Source organism: Heterocephalus glaber, unplaced genomic scaffold (assembly GCF_053883595.1).
Source record: "Heterocephalus glaber isolate CG9 unplaced genomic scaffold, H.glaber_assembly_v1.0 deba00001497, whole genome shotgun sequence".
Taxonomy (NCBI): domain Eukaryota; kingdom Metazoa; phylum Chordata; class Mammalia; order Rodentia; family Bathyergidae; genus Heterocephalus; species Heterocephalus glaber.
The window spans coordinates 19829964-19855578 of NW_028258320.1; the positions used below are offsets into that span (position 1 = coordinate 19829964).

A 25615-nucleotide genomic window follows, 5' to 3' on the forward strand; every position below is an offset into this window, starting at 1 on the left:
CAAAGTTTCAAGTGTGTTTTCCGATATAAATATATTCCGTGTTTTCAAGAGGTAAATATATAATTAGATCAAACAATTACAAGATATTATTTCTCAAGATCTTATCCCTACCTCTTATAGGGCCTTTTGGCCTTTTTCCATTTCTGCTCCATTGTTCTTCTACCCATTTTTCTGGGATTTCACTTGGGGATAACTTTTATATACTCTGTAATATTCGCTGGCTCAAATTTAAGAATATATGGTAATCCTAGGTCAGTTAGCATAAGCAAGGTTATATGGTGATAAGGTGACAATCTCCAAATCTCAGAGGCTTAATAATATATTTATTTCCTGTTCAAGCTACAGGTCTGATATGAGTTGGCTAGGATCTCTGCTCATTAAAGACAGTCGGGGACCTAGGCTAATATGGGCTCCTTCTTGATATGTACTTTCACTGTTACTGTAAAAGGGGCATGAAAACATGATGAATCATGCAAGACCTTTTAACACGTCCACCTAAATGTGATTTATGTTAGTTCCACTCACAGTATTTTTGTTAAAGCAAGTCATGTGGCCAAAGTGAATGTTAGATGTATAATCCTGGTCTGTGCTCAGAGGAGAATAGAAATATTTGTGAACAGCCCCAATAACTGTTACTTTCCCATTGCCTCCTGTTTAGGGATTCCTTTTGTTCAGTCTCCATTGGCTTTCAGGTCACTTTGTCACCCTGGTCATAGCTGACTTTATTGGGGGTGGAGGGAAATTGACTTCATGACATTCAATTACAAGTTGGCAAAGAGCCTGTGCACGGAGGTGCTTTGGCATAAGAGTTCTGTCTCTGGGGGATGATCATGAGTTGGGTCTGTTACCATTGTAGGGGAGAAAGAGATCTCTGCTCCCCTTAGTTCTAATATGGGATTTTAATTAGATCTAAGAACTCAGCTAATGTAAGATCTGATTAACAAGAGAAGAGCATAAGCATTTTACTAACTTTACATGAATATGGGGATTTTTACAAGAGAGTGGAGTCCAACGAAATGACCAGTATAAGAAATGATGTTCTTATACTTTAGACAAAGAATAATATATTTGAAAGGAAGGATGGGAAAAATGGATATCTGAACTAGGATAGTAAATTCTAGGGCTGCTACTAAGAGATAATACAATGGGAGGGATGTAGAAGCTAGTAGGAGATAAGAATTACTTTAGAGTATGTTTATTCGGGTTCATCTTAGGCCAAATTACTAGTCTCTGGTGATCAAGGCTATTTTCCGTCATTGGTATATAAAGGACACCCCACCCAAAAGAATCGTTATGGCTTGCTACATGTAGGGAAAGTCAGGCCAAATGGCCTTTTCTGAAGGTACAATTCCTTCAGTGATATCAACTTGAAATAATCAATATACCAAGTTGGCATATTTTGAGACGGCATGTCCTTAACTACTTTATCAGCCTCCTTTTGGGAGTTGACTACATACTGAAAGTTAAGCAGTGGTTAACTACAGTTAGATAGTTAAATCAGCAGCAAAACTGAAAGACATGCAGAAAAAAGCAGAGACATGGAGACTCACACTGATAATAGAGGTTTTCAAATTTGGATTAACAAACTCCTGTGGCCCAGGTACAATAAGATTACCTAGTTATAAAGGCTTTAACAAATATTTCCAGTTTCTAAACCCATTTATTATACTTTAGCCTCCATGAGACTTCACTATTTCTAGTTCCCTTGAGTACCAGTCATGTTGGCCAGATGTTTATCTTCCTTATGTAATTTAACTTATTGGGCTCCTACTATCTCTGCAAGTTCAAAGGAAGTTCAATTGGCAGAAGCAATCCAGGGTTCTTGCAATTACCCTCACTTACTTATGTTAGAGTGGGGATTTTCCTACAAAATACTTCTGCTTTTCCCCCATCTGCAAATTTTGGAGTATCTGAGGTACGACTTACTTACAACCCTGCCACATAGTCTTGCGTTGTTTGGCTTCAGGTTGTTGGTGGAAGGTGACTGCCAATGATGTACATTGTGAGACTAGAAATGGACATGTCAGAGCAGATGTGTCCCAGTGCCTTCAAAACTGCCAATCCTCAAGGTGACAGAATAGCGCTAGGCTCTTGAAGAAGAGGGAAAATGCTCCTCATTCCAACCTTGTGCTTTACTCTGTTACATGGACCTGCATAAAGTACCCAAAGTCACAAAAAAGTTCTTACAAAAACAATCCCTTTCAGCTTCCCTCATCTGTTCCCTCATCTGTTCCTGGTATTTGTTAGAGTCAAACCCAGTACAAGTGGTAGCATGAGAAACAGTTAATCTTACCTCCTCCAAACACCGTGTTTTTCATTTCTCCTTGGCTCCTGTGAAGAATCTCTCTGCCATGTCCCAGCCTCAACAAAATTTCATTCTTGTCTTGAGCCAAAAACCAAACAATCATATGTATCAATTTCTGTAGATAGATGCTAAATGCCCAAAGGGTTAATTTCCCACTGTTACAGACAAATCTGAGTGGCTTCCAGGTACCAGGGGGAAGATGTGACTGCCCCCTTTGGCTTCTTCCTCCTAGAACATAATTTGATTTGTTTCTTTCAGAAAATAATTCGAGGGGTGTGTGTGTGTGTGTGTGTGTGTGTGTGTGTGTGTGTGTGTGTGTGTGTGTGGTTGTTTTCTGTCATGCTTGAATAGCCTGATATCATTTATTTATGTTTCTTTGGTTTGGTCTCCAAACTTCTTTTTTGCATCCTTCCAGATTATTCTATCAAGAGAATTTATATCAGAATTAATCTTGAAGGTTGCAAATCTCAGACAATTCTGCACATGTGTAGTGTTTGTGTATTTTTAAGAAAATATTTGAGTTTTGACTGTAATCTGAACAAGTGTCCTTAAAAGTTAGTAAATTAAATATCTTTTAAGTACTTATGGGCTCAAGGCTTATTAAGTATAAAGGCATTTTTATGGTAGGATGAAGAAATGCACTTAAATTTGCTTCAATGACATTTTAAAGTTTAAGGTATAGCTGAGTTGATTCTATGAAACTGAACTCTTCAATTTCTGCATTCTTTTACTGCCAGAAAACTGTTCCTATGGGAAGGTTGTGAGGCTATAGTATTTGTTGAGAAACAAATAAATGAGAAAAGAGAAGCCACTCTTTAAATGAAAATAAGAGTAAGAAAAACTAATAGCTAATTGGTTAATATAGTGTGAGTCCAGTTGGAGCACGTGTGGCAAGCTTACAAGGATGACCTACCACACCAGATAGGAAATTAGCAGTGGGCAGTTGCCAGTCATTTGCATATGCTTCAGCTCTTCCCAGCTTCTTCCTGGTTCTTTGTTCTATCACACTCTGATTTTCTCTTTACTCGATCCATTATTGATATGCTGTTGTCCTGACCATATCCCATCTATCTCAGTTCTGTTAATATTTTATCCTTTTAATCACAGCCCATGTTTTCCACCATGAATTCAGACTTACTGTACTGATAATCATTTCTAACTTAGCTTTGGGATATGAACTTTCTCTTATAAACTGATTTCATAGGCAGCCATGTGGTATAGACTGATAAACCCAGACTTACTTGTCCTTTAAGTAGAAACTGCTAGAGTGATGGGAGCAATTGTGACTCATCTTGCTGAAAGGATAGAAGTGTCCAATATTTACCCAGATGTAGTCATCTCTGTTGCTTGAGATGTGACTCTACCCTTCTTGGATTCTCTGGGACTATTTCAGGACACCCACCTAGTCTCAGTAGTTTCTGTTGTAGCTTGAAAACTCCATGAGTTTGGCTGGCCAACTTTTTCTGTACTGGTCCAAATAGTTAATAGTTCAGCTTTGATGGGCTTAGGGTCTCTGCTGCAACTATTCTACTGTTACAGTGTGAAAATAGCCATAGACAATATATAACCAAACGGATGTGGCTGTGTTCCAAAAAAACTAATAATTTTCTAAAATAGGCAAGTGGCCAGATTTGGCTTTAGGGATAATTTGCAGACTCCTGTTGCAGGTTGACCATTTTTCTCCTGGAAATATTCTACATTCACTGATTAAGGAATGCTAAGAAGTAGGTAGTATCTGACACAGTGAGAACCTCCTATGTTACAAATTATGATAGAGTGGTTTGTGGCCAAGTCCTATGAGAGACACAAAAGCATCACTTGGGGAAAGAGTGCAAAGTAGGCAATTCAGAAAATTCCTGTTACTGTTGAAATTCTGTTAGTCCAGTGGTTTTCAGCACTGGCTGCACATTAAAATCACCTGGGGAGCTTTTAAAAATCCTGATGCCCAGTCCTCACGCAAAACCAGTTAAACTGGAATCTCTGGTTGGAGGACTAAGCAACAATTTAAAAGCCCCCAGGTACTAAAATGTAAGATCTGCTGTGCTGGCCATTATATCAGCCATCAGTGAGTACGGTTCTGCCTCTTGGCCCAAGGCTTGTCTTAAAATTGTGTCCCTTCTATTTTTTTACCCTTGTTATAGTTTACCTTGTCTGTCTATCATCTATCTATCTATCTATCTATCTATCTATCTATCTATCTATCTATTTATCTATCTATCTATCATCTCTATCTTTATTTCTACAGTGGTGAGTCCTCTTCAAATTAAGGTTTATGATTTGCAAATTTTTTTTGGAACCGGGGATCGAACTCAGGACCTTGCACTGCGAGACAGGTGGTGGCATCACTGAGCTAAATCCTTGGCCCGATTTGCAAAATTTTTAAAAAACAATTTGTATTCTTGGCCCTAACTTGCAAGATACTGTTTTTCTCCACTTTAGATACATTTTCCTATATTCTCCACTTCACATTTTTAACATTTCTGAAATTAGGATGCACCCGAATAATATAAATAAATATTTAATGTAGTTTTCCTTTTTGGTACTTGTAGGAGATTGCAAATTTATCCATAGTACACTTTAGTTCCTTTATTTAAATTTTTTTATTTTATTAGTGCATGTTTACTGTACATGAAGTTTAAATTCATCTTAGGGAGTAGGTACATATACATAGCACATCTTGATTCTTTTTTATTTCCTTTCCCTTCCTTACTCATCTCCTTCCCTCCTCCTCTAAATTCCCTGTTATAAGAGATCTGACCTTCATTCGCTTCTACCCACTGGGGTTTGGGATAAATGCTTTGGATATTTCAGCCGATAAGATGGTGTGAATTAAGAATATAAACAGTCCATTTTGTTGAATGCCCAGTCTCTTTAGATAAAATGGTCAGAAACAGGTGGTTGAGGTGGGAGTGTTACATGTGTGCTTATGTGGTAGGAGATGTAGTCCATGTAGTGACTTTTGAACACTTGGTGGCTATTGCTCCAGAATGGCTGGTCTGGAATGCTCTCTAAACTGCTGATCTGAGTCCTATGCATTGCCATTTTTGGACATCTCTGTGCATGTACTAATGTAGACTCTAGCTGATAAAATTTGGGAACAGTTTTTTTTTTCTTGCTCAGTTAGGGTCTGTGGTTCTCCTGGGGGTGTCTTAGCCACACATTGGCCATTGATGGTTCTTCCTGAGTCTTAACTACATCCTCCAATCAGTGTCTGATATCATGTCTTACCCTTCTGCCTTTGCAAATGATCACCATGCTCTTTGGCATGGTAAATGCACGGTAGGTTCAACAGCCTTCAATACAAACATATTTTGATTATCCTTTAGGGTAGATGTCTGTTCTTATCCATGACTCATGAGAATCATGAATGAAATAAGAAAACTAAACTGCCCTTTCCCCTACCTATTTGCACTATGATGCCAAGATTACACTATAAACACACCAAAGTTTTGTGCAGGGAAGTTCATGAAGCTTTTTTCCCGAGTCTCAAAGATAAATGAAATCAAAGCCTATCACCTTTCAGTGTTTTCTAAATAACTGTGTTAGTTGGAAGCTAACATAGCCCCCAGTTTGTGTGATACCCAGAGAAAGGAAATAAAAACATGTATCTTACCTGTCTCTTTTACCAGTCAACTCCTTCTTTCAATAGTTTCTTGGGTCTAGGATGAGAGAGCTTCCCCAATTCTTGTTCATATATAACTAGATCTTCTTTTTTCATAAAACTCTGTGATCTAGTTTATCAGATGTAGATTTTGCTAGATGAGAGCCAAAAGGATTTAGAAAACAATTTTCTTTTCCTTTAGTGACTTTCTCAGTGGTTTTCATGATTGGGACCAAGAAAGTCAGCTTTGAAACTCAAAGATGATCAATGGTTATATTTGTACCATCAGCTCTATGGTTGGGATAATAGGCATCTTAGTATGTTTTCTGATGCTATAATAAAATGCCACAGACAGGGAAATTATGAACAATAGTTTATTTGGCTCATACTTCTGGAGGCTGAGAAGTCCAAGACTGGGGGCTACCTCTGGTGAGTGCCTTTTTGCTGTGTCATAACATGGTGGAAGGCATCACACCTGCCTTCCTTGTTGAGGAGGATGAGAAGGAGGAGGAAAAAGAGCAGGAGGAAAAGAAAGAAGGAGAAGCAGAAGAAGATGAAAGGAGAAGAGAGAAGAGGAAGGGGGAAGAGATAAGGGTAATAGGACTGAACTTCTCCCTTATATAATTAATACACTCTTGTGATAATGATCCTAATTAATTTATATTGACAGAACCCACATGACCCAATCATCTCTTACAGGACCCATCTCTTACCACTGTTACACTGAAAATTAAATTTCAACATGAATTGTGGAGAGAACATTTAAATCATAGTTATAGATCTTTTGGCTCAGGCCTGGATGTGGAAAGTTCAGTAGTGACAAAATATTATCTATATTTACATTATGAAAAGAAGTGGTTAAACTGATGGTATGTGTCATATATGATGGTACTGTACAATTGAGAGACCATGGTAATATCAAAGAAGGAACTTCAGGGCATTAAAAGTCAAGTGATGGCCAATGAGATTGGTGACTGATACTTATTTTCATAAACAGTGGGACAAACATACCTTTTATTTTTTTTCCTCTTTTGGCACAGGGATCGAACTCAGGACCTTGCACTTGTGAGGCAGATGGCAGAACCACTGAGCTAAATTCCTAGCCCACAAATATGCCTTTTTTGACTTAGAGGTAGACACAACTGGATCAATTTTAAACTGAGCACTTAACTCACAGATGGACTGCATTCAGATCACATTTGTGTAGCTTAAAGATCACGAGCCCTACAAATATAAGCACAATCTACTGTGGCCTTTGTTGCTTAATATTTATTATTCCTCTAATTTATACTACATGAGCAAGTAAAAAAAATTTACATATATATCTATAAATATTTTATATATATCCACAAATACTTTATATATATATGTCCACAAATATTTTCAATACAATGAAATTTTTTGTTAGAAAAGATCAAGAAAGAGTTAATCTCATGGTATAAAGTAGGGAAAAAAGGGAATCTTGCAGCAGATAGTGGTAGTGAAATGTAGAAAGAGCTTCATAAATTTCTGTTTGGCAAAGCATATGGCATGGATCACTCAGTTTTATGGTTGACAAGACAAATGATTATTAAACAAAGCTGGAACACATAACTGGGGAGGTCATAACTATATTTTACCATAAGTCACTGTTGAAAGTAGGATGCTGAGCTAGATAGACCAAAGGAGCACATGAATGTGCCTGAACTGCTACATGTGTGGTCAAGTCATTCTTCATTTTAGCATCAGCATTTGTCTGGTTGGGTTTTTCACTTCTTATTTTGTATCCTTGAAAAAGTCAGTGGATTGTATATTTTATATAAAACAGTCATCTTTTCTAAATAATAGTTACATTTGAAATTACAAAAGCCACATATCCTAAGATTAATAAATTAATAATTGAGTTTCCTGAGAAACACTACCTTCAAATGTTGGGATGCCTCAAAGCGCAGTCCTGTGACTTCTCCTCTAGACATACTTTGTCTTTAGGAAAGCTCATCCCATTTCGGACTTAAAAAATGACTGCTCTTTGAAATCTTAGTAAGAGCAGCAAAACTACTGATATGTGAATAATTAAAATGGAAAAATAAGCTATAAGAAACATATTTCCAGGGCTGGGGATTTAGCTCAGTGGTTCTGGCACCTGCCCCACAAGCTCAAGGTGCTGAGTTCGATCCCTGGTACCAAAAAAAGAAACATATCTCCAACCCTTACTTCACTCAGAATTGTATAGTAGTCCTTAATTTAACAACTCTAATAGGTAAGCCAACCATGCCTAACACTCGAGTCTTGATTCCCCACCCTCCTCACTCTCTTTAAATTCCTCATATATTGCTTCCATTCACCTTACTGCTTAGGCCATATGCCATATAGTTATCCTTGATGCCATAGTTTTTTTTCATAACCCATATGTAATCTATCAATTAGCCCTGGTGACTCACTTCTGAATTTACAAATTTTTGCAAATTCTCAACAATTCCACCACCACTGCCTGAAATGAGTCAGTGTGGCCTCCACCTGGGCTCCTACAGCAGGTAGTATCCTGATTGCTATCCTTTCTTTTGTTCCTCAGTTTCCTCTCTCCATTCCTGACCACTCCAAAATCTATTCTTCACAGAGCATCTTGAATGATCCTTTTCAATTTTAGGTCATATTCCTTTGGTTTGCTATTCCAAATCCTTCACTAGCTTAGAATCATAATAGAAAGGAAAATATTGGTGGTCATTTGTAAGGCCTGCACGATTTGGCGCATAACTCTGGCCTTACCTCTCTTATGCTCAGGGGCACTGGCCTTCCTTCTGCTTCTGAGTTATACCTATGAACCTTCTACATTGAACTTGATGTTTCCCTGTTCTGGATGTGTGCTGCCAGATGTTCATATGTCTTACTTCCCTATTTCCTTGGGTCTTTGTTGCCTTACTAGACAGGGCTTCCTTGCTACCTGGTCTAAATGAGTCCTTTACTTTGTGTTCCCTTATCTATTTTTTTTCTTCATAGCAGGCATCAGTACCTGCTTATTGTGTCATACATTTACTTATGCATTTTATTCTCTGTGCCCCTTCAGAAGAAAGAAGCTCACTGCCATATTCTCTTGCACAGTGTAGGTGCACCATCAATATTTGTTGAATAAGTGAATGGCAAAAATCAAAATTGCCTTTTTCTGTTCATTTGTTTGTATTTGGTAAGTAGTTGAGTAAAAACTGGAGGAAACTAATATTTGCTATTAGCCTCAGTGTATGGTCATTTCATAGTTGTGTTTAGCTCCATATTTTATGAAGAAATAAGTATACTTCTTGGATTAGAACATTTAACTAGAGTTGTTTATGTCTTTGACATGTAAATCTCTTTGCTTTGTTGTACCACCTGGGTGACACAGAGGGCTGGGAGAATTGGGAAGGAGTCTACATGTGCTTTGTTATTGTTCCTTAATAGCACAAAGTAATAGCTCATGTTAGTGATAGATGTTAACCTAACAAAAAATCCAATCCTTAAATTATATATTTAAAAAAGGTAATAGTTGCTTTATACTTTTTGTGCTATTTGTGGTAAGGATTGTAATAAGTTGAACAATTTCCCCCCTTCAATTCACATGCTGAAGCCCTAATTTTACATAGTGCCTCAGAATGTGACTGTATTTGGAAATAGAGGTAACTAAATTAAAATAAGTCATTAAGATAGACCCTAATCCAACATGACTGGTGTCCTTATAAAAAGAGGAGATTAAGATGTACAGGGAGAGACATCAGGAATGTGTGCCACGTGAGGACATAGAAGATAGCATCCGCAAATCAAGGAGAAACAAGATCTCCTGATGCCTTGATCTTGGGTTTCTGGCTCTAGCGTTGTGAGAAAAAAATTTCTGTTGTTTCAGTTGTTTAGTTTTTTTTTTTTTTTTTGGGGGGGGGAGCAAAAACAAACTAATAAAATTGTTGGCAAAAAAATGAAAATCAGTAATAAAATAAATAATAATAAGAGTGTGCCATCTCTTTTTAAAAAATTTATAGTTTGAAAATGAACTACTAGTATGAAACTAATTTTTTGGAAAAATTTAGACTGTAATGTACTTGATTCTATATCACTTTGAATGGATCAGACCCCAGAAAACTGTGCATGGAGGCTTAATTATTCAGAATTTACAATATTTTGTTTTTTATGATACTAGATAGGGGGAATAACTTATAAAACCTCCCTCATTAAGGAATTAATTTTGATGTACGCCACCATGTACCATCTCTAAAATCAAATTTTAATTTCAGCATAGGAACCAGATGTATTGGAAACCTTACACAAACTACCCAACATTGTGATTCTTGGTTTAAGGCTTCTAAAATCTACAATTTTATTCATTTTTTCCAGTAAATCAAATATTATGTATTTATTTATAATTTGCAGTACACTAGCTATGGGTTTTAAGGATGAGTTAAACATGTCCCCTGCCCTTCTTGTGTTCATGGTATTCTTTTCCAAGTCCTAGGCCAGCCTGACTGCAGGAGTCCCAGAATACCAGGTCTGGCTACTTGCCCCAAAAATTAAACTGGAAAAGTGATCGTGAAAAGAAGGAAAGGAATTTATTGAGTATAGTCATATTGGGGAGACAAAAGGAGCCAACCATCCTCAGTGCTATATGAGGGTATGAACTAGAGCTTCAGAATTAAATAGGAAAAGAACAAAAGTAAGAAGTATGCACAGTTAAGCAGTTTTGGTCAAACTGTGGTCTGGTTTATCATTAATTCATGTCTGGTTCTTCTTTGCTAACTGCAAACTAGCCATTATCACTTGAGGGGGCGATTGGGTTGCTACTGCTTAGGGGACAGTCCTGTCAGCAGTTTAGACTAGGGAGGGCCACTTGAGGTATGGCAGCCCAAAGAAGAGATGCAAAGCTGAAAAAGAAACACAGAGCCATGGGAATGTCTTGACATGTCTTTAGTCTCAGCTGCTCAGCTCAGCTCAGCTCACATTTTGCCCAGCCGCCCAGCTGCTTAGATGAAGTCCACCTCTTTATTTAGCTGCACACACTTGCAGCAGTTCTCAGTGCCCCAGCCAGCCTCATTTGGCCAGTCTCTCATGAGTTTCCCAGCTGCTGTACTCTTGTAGCAGTTGTCAGCCTCCTAGCCGGCCACTCAATCCCCCAGGCAGCCCGCCAGCCTTTGTGGAAGACCAGGTTTATTGTAAAATACACAGTAGTGGATATGTGGCAATATTGACCTTGGTTCTGAGGGTTATTTACACTGTGACAATGAGGTGCATCTGTGCTGGAGTTTGCTGACTTAGCACTTATTCCCCGGGAAATCACTCCTCCATAGCTTGAATTATGGTGTAGCCGTCTTGGGCTTAATTTTTCCCTACAGGGATCAGTCTCAATTTCTATGATAGAATAATTGTTCCCACTTTTCAAGAGGGTGACATTTCCATTATGAGATGATCTGCCTGCAAGGCTCACTATTCTTGGAATCTTGAAAAAATATTTTATTATTACCTTGGTGTCATCAGTCTTGAAGTGGGAGGAGAGAGGTAAGATAAATTTAAGGCTAATCAGTCTCATATTTTCAGAAGACACTCCTTGAGTGAATAATATGTCTACATTGCAGGGATGAGCAGGAAACTGACCCAAAGTTTCAGGTAAAAAAGGAGATAGATACAGAATTAAGGTGTTGATGCCGAGCTTTTAGTTACTTATCTGACATTTGTAGGCCCAAGTGAAGAGTCATTGCTTTTGGCAAAAGCAGCCTCTAAAACCATGTTACAGTACAGCTGGGAAAGCAATATGTTAATGGCTAATTATATGACACTTTAATAAATGACAAGAAGCAGCTATGAGTGAGAAAAGGCATTCTAGGTTAAGGTTGCACACATTTTCTGTTCTGAGCCCAAGTAGTTCATGGTCAAACTATACATTGAGAAGTCTGCCTTAATTCTGATAGGCTTTCCTTTGTGATTTGTTTCTTTTCTCTAATTGCTTGTAGAACTTTATTTTTCTGTTGGGTTTCTGGAATCTTGACTGTTATATGTCTAGGTGTAGATTTTTTTTTGATCAAGGCTAGTTGGAATCCTATATGGCTCACTTATCTGTATGTCAAGTTCTTTTCCCCTGCTTGGGAAATTTTCTGCCATTACTTCTGTGAACAGTTTTTTTTATGCCATCTGCACTCTCTCCTGTTTCTTCTTTGATTCCAGTCAGTCTTATGTTATTCTTCTTTGCATCGTTTAGCAGCTGCTGGGTTGATTTCTCATGGTCCCTTACAATTTTGAAGCAATTTTTCTTTTCCTGGTCACTAATTGCAATCTTATCTTCTATATCTGAAATTCTGTCCTCACATTGGCTCATTCTGCTGTATAGACTTTCAATGGAGTTTTTAATCTCCTGGAAATCTGTTTGTATCTGTTTTATGGATTCCATTTGTTTCCTACATTGGGATTCCATCATGTTCCTGAGCTCCTCTCTAGATTTCTTAATCATGTCTTGCACTATGAGCACAATCTCTGCTGTTATCTGAGAAATTATTTCTGATTTCATTTTTTCCAGATCCTCTTTTGTTGCCAGTTCAGGGAATCCAGATGGTTGAGTATCAGAGTGTTTCATCTCATTTCCCCTTGGGGTTGCTGTAGTTTATCTGGAAGTCTGGTTTTGAGACTTGTTTTGTGTCTCTTCATTTTGACAGGGGGGGTTGTTGGGGGAGGCAGGGGGGATGTGTGCTGTTGGTGCCTGTGGGGCTCACCTCCTGTGCTTTGGGAGTGGTGGTATGGTGGCCCGGAAGCCCCTTCCTCTGCCCTGGGAGTGATGGTACAGTGGCCCAGAAGCACTTACCTCTGTGCTGGGAGCGGTGGTAAGGCGGCCTGGAAGCCCCTACCTTTGTGTTGGGAGTGGTGGTAAGGTGGCTTGGAAGCTCCTACCTCTGTGCTGGGAGTGGTGGTACTGTGGTCAAACTATACAAATAGAGGGTGAGCATGAAAATTTAATCAGGAGTAAGATCATAGATTGCTTCATAAACCCTACTAATGTTTGGGCTTATCTTGTAGGCAGCAGGTAACCACTGGAAAGTTTTAAGCTAGTGCTGGTGTGTCAGACAAGTCTGCCTTGAAAGTGATGCCTGTATGGAACCTTTGGGTATGGAACTGTTGTGGAAGTAGGGTATGGAACTGTTGTGGAAGTAGTGACTTCTTCAGAGCCCCTTTGTAGAGTACTCAATAGGAGCCAGAATTCTCACACACTTAAAAAAAATAACAATAGATTGGTTGACAGGCTGAGATTGAGGCCCTATTTCTGTGTTGTGGATGATAAGACCTTGGAGACAAAGATGAGAGATAGGGAATAGCCCAGATGACCTTTGAGTTTCTATCTGAAGTTAGAAATGTCAGCAGCTGAGGTAAGAAATACAGAGAAATACAGATGGACTGTTGGGTTCAATGAAAAAAGGTTTTACTTTGGCCATATTGTGTTTGAAGTGTTTATTAAGCATTAACTATTTCCTTGGCTTAGAAAACTTCCCATATTTAAGCTGAAACCTTTATATCTCATCTGCTTTCTTGTTTTTACCCCATAGTCTGCCAAACTCAACTATCTGCACTTTCAGACAAAAAGATTTTCTGTCTCTATCCCTTTGCACATGGTTCTCTTCACCTGGCAGGCTTCCCTTCTATCTCTCCTGGTAGAAAACTTTCTGTCCTTAGGAACACTCTTGGAAGGTCTACTTAGTTTCTGCAATCTCTGTAGCACTTTATTTATATTTATATAAGTGTAAGCAGTTACTATTCTGCAGCTCATTGTGTATTTCTCTTATCACCATCCTGGAGCTTACTCATCTTTATTTCCTAATTGCCTAGGGTATTGCGTTGAACACAGCATATCCCCAGTAAATGTTATTGGTTTGAGATGAACTAAAAGAAGATTGTGGTTGGTTGTGGGAGACCATTGAATGTTGATCTAGAGGGGTGCATTTGCTGCATTCACAACTCTTCAATTTTCTCCAGTAATTTTGTTAACTCATTGAGGGTTGTTTTTGGCGAAAAGTAAGGAACAGATGCAGTTATCAATGGCTTCAGAAAGAGACATCTCATAGTCTCTCCCCAAGACTGGATGATACCTTTTATTTTGACAGATTATTGGTTTTACTTATCTACAATTTTTATTTTTTTCTGCTCTTCTAATTTCTTTCGATCCCTGCTGAAGCTTTAGCTAATTAACATGGTTTAAATGTCTTATATCTTATTTCATAAATTAAAATTAATGCAGGAAGCAAAAGTAGCCCTGAAGGCTCTTTTAAGGTGTTGAAGGAAGGTTAAAATTCAAAGTGATTTAGCTCATAAACAAGAAAGACATAGCTGTTAACATGGTCTTTACCACAATGAAAGTAGAATTAAAAGAAAAAAATAGAATTAATTTGGGAAAGAACATGGTTACAGAATAGAAATGTGTTATCCAAGTTGGTATTAAAAACTTTCTACAAAGCTAGTATCTGAGCTCCTAAAGCAATTGTTACACTGATGCAACAAATGAAAATAAATCACAGCCTCATGTCATATTCTGCAGTGTTCCTATTATGTATCAGAATGGCTCTATATAACAGCAGTTGAAGGCTTGGTTTACTAAGCACATCAATTTAGTTTTCAGTATCTTTGGAGCACCTAGAGAAGCACACCTGAAGTAGGAAAGATTACAAACCATTTTTTGAACTCTAAACTTGAAAATATAAATATTGTAAACCATTTAAAATGTACATGGTTTTTTGGAATTTTACACTTGCAGAATTAATAAACTGGGAATTTCTGTTCTTTTCATATTACTCGAAACCTCTAATTTAGCACCATTTCAGTGAGGAGTTCTTTCCTGTATTTTTGATGAAGGTGTGTCTTTGTAGCCTAGCACAAATTTATAGACTAAGGGAAAGTGAATAAACCAAAACTCAAGCTGAAAGCCTGGAGATTTTTCATATGAGAGGGACCTTTAATTTTTGAAAAAGAGAGAAAGGGGAGGTTGTGCATCAGTAAAAAAATGTAAAGTTAGTAAAACATGAGCTTGGATTTTACATTAGAATCATCTGTGCTGTAGGTTCAAAGCTAAAGTCTGAGTTCCTTATAAAAATAGAGTATATTTTATATGAAAAAGGAGAATTATGAATTATTTTACAGAATAACTTGAAAGCTAATTTTACTGGCTGCTGGTATTCTCTCAAAATTGGGAGACCTTTTCAAGTAACATATGAACCCTACCTCCTTGGTGAGAATCATCTGTTCTAGTGAATCACAGCCACTGATGGGAGTAACTTGTAGTCCTAGATGAGTTGGGATGAAAAATAAGAAGGTTTAGCTTGTTTGCTTGCTCTTTCTTTCTTTCTTTCTTTCTTTCTTTCTTTCTTTCTTTCTTTCTTTCTTTCTTTCTTTCTTCCTTCCTTCCTTCCTTCCTTTCTTTTTCTTTCTTTCTTTCTTTCTTTCTTTCTTTCTTTCTTTCTTTCTTTCTTTCTTTCTTTCTTTCTTTCTTTCTTTCTTTCTTTCTTTCTTTGTTTTTTGCCACAGATTGTCCATCCATATTTACTTTCTGAAATAAAATGAATCATGAAAACTGTCACTTTAGTCAATGTTAAATAATTATACTGAGGCATTTTAAAAGAAGATATGTTCAAATAAGTTGTATAAGTGAATAACTTACCAGTTGCAATTTCATTTAAAAAAATGGAAGCATAATGTTCTTATAGAATGTTCTCACATTTCTTAAGCATTTGTTATAAGTAATAAAACATTTCTGGAATGCTCATTTTAATTTTAAAGCCCAGGCTATTCTGTGGAAAACATTTCGTGCATAGATGACTTGAACAACAGAGGAGGAATGTGCAGTGGGAAGCGTCATGGATTGTGGCACTCAAAATACATTCTGAAGGAACATTTCAGACAATGATACTTATTCTTCATTTTAAGCAAGTTTTAAACTAGGTGTTATAATTTGTCTTAATCTGGGCACATATCTTTTAACTCTGTCCATATAAATTAGAGTGACAGTAGTGCAATTTTTGGAGCTTGTAAAAGCCCATATAATAAATCAAGCTTGTTGTCATCCTTATGTAATACATGATGAAGACACATGACTCTACTTAGTGTCTTGTAAAACATATGGAATGCTCTTTGTTCACTTCCTTAACCACAGTTAGCATGAGGGGATTCAGAAACAAGATAAGATTAGGCTCAGAGAGAGTACTTTTGACAAGGATTCCCTTAACCAATTTTCTGTATTTATGTGGGGAACAGACTAGAAAATATACATTAAATGCCAACCAATATTTGTGTCATGTTATGCATTTTAAAAAACACTTTACCTTATTTAATCTTCCTATCATATTGCAATATGATGTGATTTTCTTATTTTCTAAGCAAGGAAACAAAATCTTGCCATAATTCATTGCACTCTGGGTCATGAACATGGGAATAAAGCAAATTAGAATAAAACAGAGGGTAATTGAACAAGGAGAAAAGTTCAGACAAAAATTATTTTCATTCCCATACTTCCTCTGTGGTTCTCAGTTCCTAGCTAAACAGTGGGTCCAAATATCCAAGTAAACAAATGTCTAATGCTCCATAAACAGCAGGCAAAATCCCTAGGGGCTGCTGACCAGAAAGGGTTTATATAATATGTTCTCATAGATGTGATGCATGATTATCAGAAGCCTCAGCTACTTAAAGAGATGCAGCCTAGTTCCCTCCCATCTTCCCTCCCATCTTCCCTCTCTCTCAAGATTTATTTATTTTAATTGACAAATAATAATTATGGGACACAATCATGTTTTGATCTATGTATATATTGAAGAAAGAGTCAATAAAGCCAATTAACACACTTTTCATCTCATGGACTTTTCATTGGAACCTTGATTTCAGTAGGAGTTTCAGGTCTTCTAGTTTAAACATTGGATACAAATACCCCTCTTCCCTTTCTTTATAAAGAAGACTTTCAAGCTTCAATTTGCTATTGGGGGTTTAATTAGGAAATGATATTTTTCATAATGCACTTCTGTGTGAGGTTTTTATTTCCAAATACATATGCTTAATTTTAATTTCCAAATAGTGCTCTTATGATGAGTTTGTTCTAATCTTTGTTAAGATTAATTTCTTTTTTTCCACAGCCTTACTAAGGGATCATCTATAAATAAAACTTGTTTATATTTAAGGTATATACTTTGATGTCTTGATACATGTATAGGTTGTAAAATGATTGAATCAACTAATTAACACATTGGTCATCTCACTTATCTTTTTTGTGGTGAGGAATTTGCTTTTATTTTAAATAAGTTTATAAAAGCAATACATGTTTATTATTAACATATTCAGGCAACTCAAAATATGGACACTAAAAAAAAATCTCTTCAACTATCCCACTTATCAAACCATATACATAATATTTATTGAACACCTACTATGTTCAGTATTCTGGTTGCTGGAGAACTAAATGCATTTTGTACTTTCATGGAGTTTACATTTTTAGTATTAGCAGCATCTGATAAACATAAAGAAATAAAAAAATTCAGTCCCATGTTTTTAGGAAAAACAAAGTGAGATGAAGTGATAGAGTGAGAGAAGATGGGGATGGAGGTGGTCAGGAAAGGCCTTTTGATAGGAGACTTTTCAGAGGGCCTTGTTGGAGAGGCTCAACAAGATGGAGAAATACATAGGGGACAGATTAAAAGGAAAAGAAAATTAATTATAGGGAGGATTTGGGCTTTGTTGCCCTATTAGTATGCATCAGTGTTTCCCCCTTTTCATTTTAATAATATCTATTCTTAGTCTTAGACTAACACTTGATTAAAATTATTTACTAACTTATCCTAACCAATTATTTATCAATTTATAAAAACTTAATTAAAATTATTTTGCCTCCCTCTTCATATGCCGCTGGCTACAAAGTGATATAAGTTTCAGTTTCTAATTTGCTAATTTTGAGACTTATAATTTTTTACTTTTCCCATTTTGACCACTTTATCAAGCTCTTATATTTTTCCATATGCAGTTTCTGTAATTAATGCACAGAGACACACACACAGTCAGTAATTTAAAGTATTCTTGAATGATGAAATTCAATATCTAAAGCATTGTCTTTAGATTTCTATGTCTTTAGTTGAGAACTCAGTGATGGCTGATTATGCAGCTTTTGGTGCCATGACTTGACCCCTGGGAATGTACCAGTAGTATTGGGAATGAATAATATTATGGTGAAATACTTTCTTTTCTTCTGGGCTATAGTATCTCAAGACTCTGTTCTCCTCACAAACTATCTAATAAATTACCTGTATTTTTCCAATTTCAGGTTACCACACTTGTAAATTGTCCCCAGAATCCTTCCAACAGGAAAAAAGGACGTTCAAAAAGAGCCAGAGTCCTTCTAGCTTCTGTGGAGGAAGCAACTTGGAATTTATTAGACAAGGGAGAGAAGATTGCTCAGGAAGCCACAGTTTTAAAAGAAGAGCTTACTTCTGCACTTGGGGAAGTTCAAAAAGAGAGTGAGTACTCTAGTCCTGGACAGGAGCAAACTGCATATCCTCAGGGTGTGAGTTACTGACTTAGATTTGTGAGTATTTTGTTTTTGTTGGCTTGAGTTTATTAGTCTTTCACAGAGCTGTGAAGAGCTAGCTGTGAGAGGCAGAGTGGCTCATTAGACAGCTCTGAGGCTCAATGTCCCAGTCCTGGCTTTTTTCTTTATTTACTCAGTCCCTGCAGACAACTTTGGTTCCATCACTCCATAACTTATCTACAGCAAACAAAGAGGAGACTAATGAAGCTGAAGACACATTTGCCCATACATAAATAAATTATAATGTTTTCATAAACAGTTGGGAGATAGAAGTTTCAGATCTGCCTCAGTACATTTTTTATTTTTCAATTTTCTAGAGGTTTAAATTTAGCAAACTTTTTTTTTTAATGCTGTGGGTAAACTGCATAACCTGTTTTGCTATATTACATAATAAAAGCATATGTTTCACCTTTTGATATCTTCACTTACGATAATATAATTTTCTTTTTTTATTCATTAAGTTTATTGGTACATGTTAGGTATACATTATGATTGCATCATCATTGGGACTTTGTACCTATACATGATATATCTTGTTCTTTTTTTTTCTCATACCCCTTCCCTCCCTTCCACTCCTCCACCCCTCCCAATTTAGATAATACAATTTTCTAATGAAGTAAGTCTCATCTGCAGGATATTTAAAAAACTAATCAATAGAAAAGATTTTATGTACATTAACTTGCTGCAAGTTACTATTTTGGGAGGGAAAGGAAGTTGAATTTTCCTCTTCAGCTTCATAAAAGAGGCTTGAGATGTCCAAATATTTCCTTTTCACTGCCTTTGACATAAATTTAAGAAATTTAGAAAGTCTTTTCTAAATAATTACAATGAACATACAAGCCACATAAATGTTAGGTCAAATGTATGATACAGGTGATTATTTTTTATATACTTGAAATTTTAATTTTAACATATATTTTTAAAAATAAAGTTTATTGTGTATACTTAAAATATACAACATGATGTTATAGGATCTATATATACACTGCAAAATGGCTACCATAATGAAACATTAACATGTCAATCATCTCACATAGTTACTTTTTTTGGTGGCAGGAGAAGCTAAAATTTTGTAAAATTCCTGAATACAATATTATTAATTATAAATTTCATGTTATATATTAGATTTCTAGACTTGTTCATCTTACATATCTGCTACTTTTTAACTTTTATTTTTTGTGGTACTGGGGTTAGAACCCAGGGTGCTTTGTCATTGAAGTACATCCCCAGACTTTTTAATTTTAATTTTTTATTTTGAGACAGGGTCTCACTAAGTTGTCTAGGTGGGACTCAAACTTGTGATCTTCCTGCCTCAGCCTCCCTCATTGCTGAGATTATAGGTGTGGATACCATGCCTAATTTATAGCTACTATTTTGCATTGTTTGGCCTACATCTTCTCATTTCTTCTCATCTTTTTTCTAGCCCACATTAATCACAGTTTTATTCTCTACTTCCATATTTTTATGTTTGAGGTCTTCTTTTTTTAGATTTCATATATAAGTGAAATCATGAAATATTTTTCTATGTTCATGTTATTTCACATAGAGTAATATCTCCCAGGTTTGTCATAACAAATGGCAGGATCTCTTCTTTTTTTTTTTGTATTAAATTATTTTATTAGTACACTGTAGGTATACAACACAATTACATTTCTCATTGGGAATTGCACCTTTACATAATGCATCTTGGTTCTTATTTTTTCCCCATTCCTAGCCCTCCCTTCACGCCCTCCACCCTTCCCTATTTACAAAGACTTTATTTCCATTTTTTCCACTTCTCATCATTTTTCCTTTCCCTTCTTTCCTTTCCCCTGGTCCTCCCACTAACCCTACCCCTTTGGACCTTTTCTTCCTATTTTGCATTATCAATTATTCATTCTAATCATTGGTACATTTTAGGTATACAATGTAATGACATTCATCATTGGAAATTTGCACCTTTACATAGTCTCTCTTGGTTCTTATTTTTCACCCTTGCCCAGCCCTCCCTTCAACCCCTCCATTCCTCCCTATTTACAAAGATTTTGTTCCTATTTTTCCATTTTCTCATATTAATCCCATTCCCTTCTATCCTTTCCCCTAGCCCTCCCACTTCCTTCCCCTTTGCCCCTTTTCTTCTTATTTCACATTACCTATTATACATTTAGTCCTTATTTACACTTTCAGTTTCTCACACCAGAGAAACTATTCGGTATTCACACATCTGTGTCCTATTTCACTTAAGAGTATTGCCTCAATGTGCATTCACTTAGCTATAAATGTCTCTAATTTCTCATTTTTGATGGCTGAGTAGTACTCCATTTTATAAAAAAAACACCACATTTTCTTTATCCAGTCTCCAGTTGATGGGCATTTGGGCTGTTTCCAAGTTTTAGCTATTACAAACTGTGCTGCTATGAACATGGGTGCACATATATCACTTTGGTATGATTCTTTTGATTCTTTTGGGAAGACACCCAGCAGGGGAATAGCTGGGTCAAATGGGAGCTCCATTCCTAGTTTTTTTAGGTATTGCCATACTGATTTCCACAGTGGTTGAACCACTCTACACTCCCACCAAGAGTGGAGAAGGGTTCCTTTTTCCCCACAGCCCTGCCTGCATTTGTTATTGGTTGATTTCTTGATAGCAGCCATTCTTTCTGGTGTGAGGTGGAAGCTCAGTGTTATTTTCATCTGTATCTCTCAAATGACCAGTGATGTTGAACATTTTTTCATATATTTATTTGCTGCTTTTACTTCTTTGCCTGAGAAATATCTGTTCATTTCAAATGCCCATTTTTGGATTGGGTCTTTAAATTTGGGGGTCTGACTTTTTAAAGTTCTTTATATATTCTAGATAGTAGTCCTTTGTCAGAGGTACAGCTGGTAAAAATTTTTTCCCACATTGTAGGTTGTCTCTTAGCTCTGTTGGTAGTTTCTCTTGCAGTGCAGAAGCTTTTTAATAAGATGAGATCTCAGTTGTTGATTCTTTGTGCTGGTTCCTGTGCTACTGAGGTTTTCTTCATAAAGTCTTTTCCCATGCCAGTATCTTCAAGTGTTCTACCTAACTTATCTTCCAGCAAGTTTAGTGTTTGTGTTTTAATATTTAGATCTTTAATCCACTTTGATTTTAGTTTAGTGCATAGTGATAGATATGGGTCTAGTTTTAATCTTTGGCAGGTTGAAATCCATTTTTTCCAACACCATTTATTAAAGAGGCTATCTTTCCTCCAACGAGGATGGTTGGCTTCTTTGTCAAAGTTGAGGTGGCTGAGTATGTCTGAAGTTGTTTCTGCATCTTCTAATCTATTCCACTGCTCTTCAGGTCTGTTTCTTTGCCAATACCATGCTGTTTTTATCACAGTAGCTTCGTAGTATAGTTTCAGGTTGGGGATTTTGATACCCCCTGCCATGCCTCTGTTGCATAGAATTGCTTTTGCTATTGTAGGCCTCTTATGGTTCCAAATGAATTTCTGGATTGTTTTCTCTAGTTCTGTGAAATATATTGTTGGAATTTCAATCGGCATTGCATAAAATCTGTATAGCAGTTTTGGAAGTATGGCCCTTTTCACTATATTGGTTCTTCCTACCCAGAAACAAGGGATGTCTTTCCATTTTATTATATCTTCTTTGATGTCTTTTTTCAGAGTGCTGTAGTTTTTAGTATAGAGTTCATTTGCTTCCTTGGTTACATTGATTCCTAGATATTTCAGTTTTTCGGTGCTATTGTAAAAGGAATTGTTTCCCTAATTTCTTTCTCAGTGAATCTATTATTTGTGTACAAGAAGGCTATTTTTTTTGAGTGTTGACCTTATATCCAGCTACTCTACTGAATCTGTCAATTAACTCTAGAAGGCTTTTGGCAGAGTTTTCTGGATCTTCTATGTAAAGTATCATATCATCAGCAAATAAAGACAGTTTAACTTCTTCCTTTCCTATCTTTATTCCTTTTATTACTTTCTCTTTTCTAATTGCTGTGGCCAGTGTTTCCAGAACTATATTGAACAGAAGTGGTGATAGTGGGCACCTTGTCTTGTTCCTGATTTCAGTGTGAAAGTTTTCAGATTTGACCATTTAGTATGATGTTGGCTGTTGGTTTTTCATAGATAACCTTAATCAAGTTGAGATAAAGACCTTCTATTCCAATTTTCTGTAGGGTTTTTATCATGGATGTGTGTTGGATTTTGTCAAATGCTTTTTCTGCATCTATTGAGATGATCATATGTTTTTTGTCCTTGGCTCTGTTAATATAGTACATTACATCTATTGATTTTTATATGTTGAACCATCCTTGCATCCCTGGGATAAATCTGACTTGGTCAGGTTGTATGATCTTATTGATGACCCTCTGTATTCTGTTTGCCAGTATCTTGTTCAGGATTTTTGCATTTCTGTTCATTAAGGAGATTGGCTTATAGTTCTCTTTTTGAGTTGGTCTTTCCCTGGTTTTGGAATCAAAGTAACACTTGCTTCTAGGAATGAATTTGGAAGTATTGCTTCCCTTTCAATTTCATTGATGAGTTTAAAGAGTAATGGTGATAGTTCTTCTCTAAATGTCTTGTAGAATTCAGCAGTGAAGGCCTCAGGACCTGTTCTTTTCTTTGTTGGTAAATTTTTAATTATGTTTTCAATTTTACTCATTGTAATTGGGATGTTTAGAATTTCTATATCTTCTTCATTTAACTTTGGCAATTCATATGTATCTAGGAATCCGTCCATTTCTTCTGTGTTTTCCATTTTATTAGATTATAGGTTCTCAAAGCATTGATGATCCTCTGGATTTGTGGTGAGTATGTTGTGACTTCACCTTTTTCATTCTTATTTTCATGGATCTGAGCCTTTTCTTTCCTTTTTTTGGATAAGGTTGGCTAAAGGTTTATTGATTTTATTTATTCTTTTGAAAAACCAGCTCTTTGATTCATTGATTTTTTTGTATCATTTTCTTAGTCTCCATTGCATTGATTTCTGCTTTGATCATTATAATTTCCTCTCTTGTATGAGCTTTGGATTTGTCACACTTTTTCTAGGAGCTTGAGGTTCAGCATTAGGTCATTTATTTGAGCTCTCTCTGTTTTCCTAATGTGGGCATTGACTGCTATGAATTTCCAGCATAGAACTGCTTTCATTGTGTCCCCTAGATTCATGTATGTTTTGCTGGCATTATCATTTACTTGTAGAAACTGTCTAATTTCTTCTTTAATTTCCTCTGTGACCCATTGGTTGTTCAGGAGAGTGTTATTTAATTTCTATGTGTTTGTGGAAGTTTTGCAGTTTCTTATGTCATTGATCTCTAATTTTATTGCACTGCAGTCTGATAATATACAGGGGTAACTTCAATTCTTTTACATTTACTTAAACATGTCCTATGAGCTGGTATGTGGTCTATTTTGGAGAATTACCCATGTGCAGCTGAAAAGAATATATATATTCTTATTTTGTGAGGTGGAACACTCCGTAAACATTTATTAAGTCCATTTGTTCAATAGCTTTATTCAGTTCTAGAATTTCATTGTTGATTTTTTGTGTAGATGATCTGTCTATTTGTGATAGTGGGATATTTAGGTCCCCCACTACAATTGTATTAGTGCTTATTTGGTTTTTCATGCCCATTAATATTTGTTTTGTATAGTTGGGGCAATTTGTATTTGGTGCATATATATTTAGGATTGTCATCTCTTCCTCTTGGATTGTTCCCTTCACAAGGATGTCATGACCATCTTTGTCTCTCTTAATTAGTTTTCGTTTGAAATCTACTGTGTCTGCGAATAAGATTGCTACCCCTGTTTTTTTCTGGGTTCCTGTCACATGGAAAACTGTTTTCCATCCTTTTCCTTTCAGTCTCTGAATTTCATTTTGAGTTCAGTGTGTTTCTTGTATACAGCATATTGTTGGATTTTGCTTCTTAATCCATTCTGTCTATTTCTTTGATTGGTGAATTGAGGTCATTAACATTGATGGTTATAATTGATAGATATTGACTCATCCTTGTCATGATGCTTTACTGTTGTTTGTTCTTTTCTTTTTTCTTTTTTCCCCTTTCCCTTTAGTTTCTTGCCTTGTCTGTTGGCTTCATTCTGTTGGGCCTCATGGAGTTGTGATCTTCATTGTCTTTTTCTAGGATATTGTTTAGAGTTGTTTGGAGTGCTGGTTTGGTATTCATGAATTTCTCAGGTGTTCTTTGTCATGAAAGTATCTAATTTCCCCAACAATTTTGAAAGATAATTTTGCAGGATACAATAGTCTAGGTTGGAAGTTATTTTCTTTTAGGGCTTGAAATACTTGACTCCAGGCTCTCCTTAACTTAAGGGTTTGTGTTGAGATATCTGCTGTGATTCTGATGGGCTTTCCTTTGCATGTGATTTGTTTCTTTTCTCTAACTGATTGTAGGATTTTGTTCTTCTGTTGGGTTTCTGGGATCTTGACTATTGTATATCTAGGTGTAGATTTTTTTGATCATGGCTAGTTGGAGTTCTATATGCCTCATTTATGTGTGTGTCCAATTCTCTCCCTCTGTATGGGAAGTTTTCTACTATTACTTCTGTGAACAGTTTTTTAAATGTCATTTGTACTTTCTCCTGCTTTTTTATGGATTCCTTTCTGTCTTATGTTATTATTCTTTGTATCCTGTAGCAGCTCCTGGATTGATTTCTTATGGTCCTTTATTATTTTTTAAGAAATCTCCATTTTCATGGTCACTAACCACAATCTTGTCTTCTATATCTGATATTTTATCTTCACATTCCCTCAATCTTCTGTGAGTACTTTCAATGGAGTGTTTAATCTCCTGGCTATCTGTTTTAATATGTTTCATGGATTCCATTTCTTTCCTATGTTGGGTGATCATGGTTTCCATTTCTTTCTTATGCTGGGCATTCATGGCTTCCAGCATATTTCTGAGCCCATCTATTTTTTTTAATCTGTCTGTTCCAGAGCCTTTAATCATGCCTTTCACTCTGCTCACTATCTCTGTAGTTATCTGGGAAATTATTTCTGTTTTGAATTTTTCTAGAGCCTCATTCTTCTTTTTTGTTACTTCCTGTGTTATCAGTTCAAGGTGTCCAGGTGATTGATTATCAAACTTTTCCACCTCGTTTCCCCCAGAATTTGCCTTTGGTGGGCTGGAAGTCTGGGTTTATGCCTTGCTTAAATGTCTTCTCATTTTTGTTTTTGGTACTGTCCTTGGTTTAATTCCTGGGTTGATACT

At 36.3% G+C, this 25615-nt stretch overlaps 1 protein-coding gene across 11 annotated transcripts in view; it reads left to right on the forward strand.

Moving 5' to 3' along the window:
• Ctnna3 (catenin alpha 3) overlaps positions 1–25615 on the forward strand; it is a 1794873-nt gene that overhangs the window by 111588 nt on the left and 1657670 nt on the right. For all 11 annotated transcript variants that reach the window (XM_021259452.2, XM_021259448.2, XM_021259451.2 and 8 more), the window contains one exon: positions 18169–18361. In XM_021259452.2, the coding sequence (XP_021115111.1) occupies positions 18169–18361 (193 nt within the window). The remainder of the gene's footprint in view (positions 1–18168; positions 18362–25615) is intronic.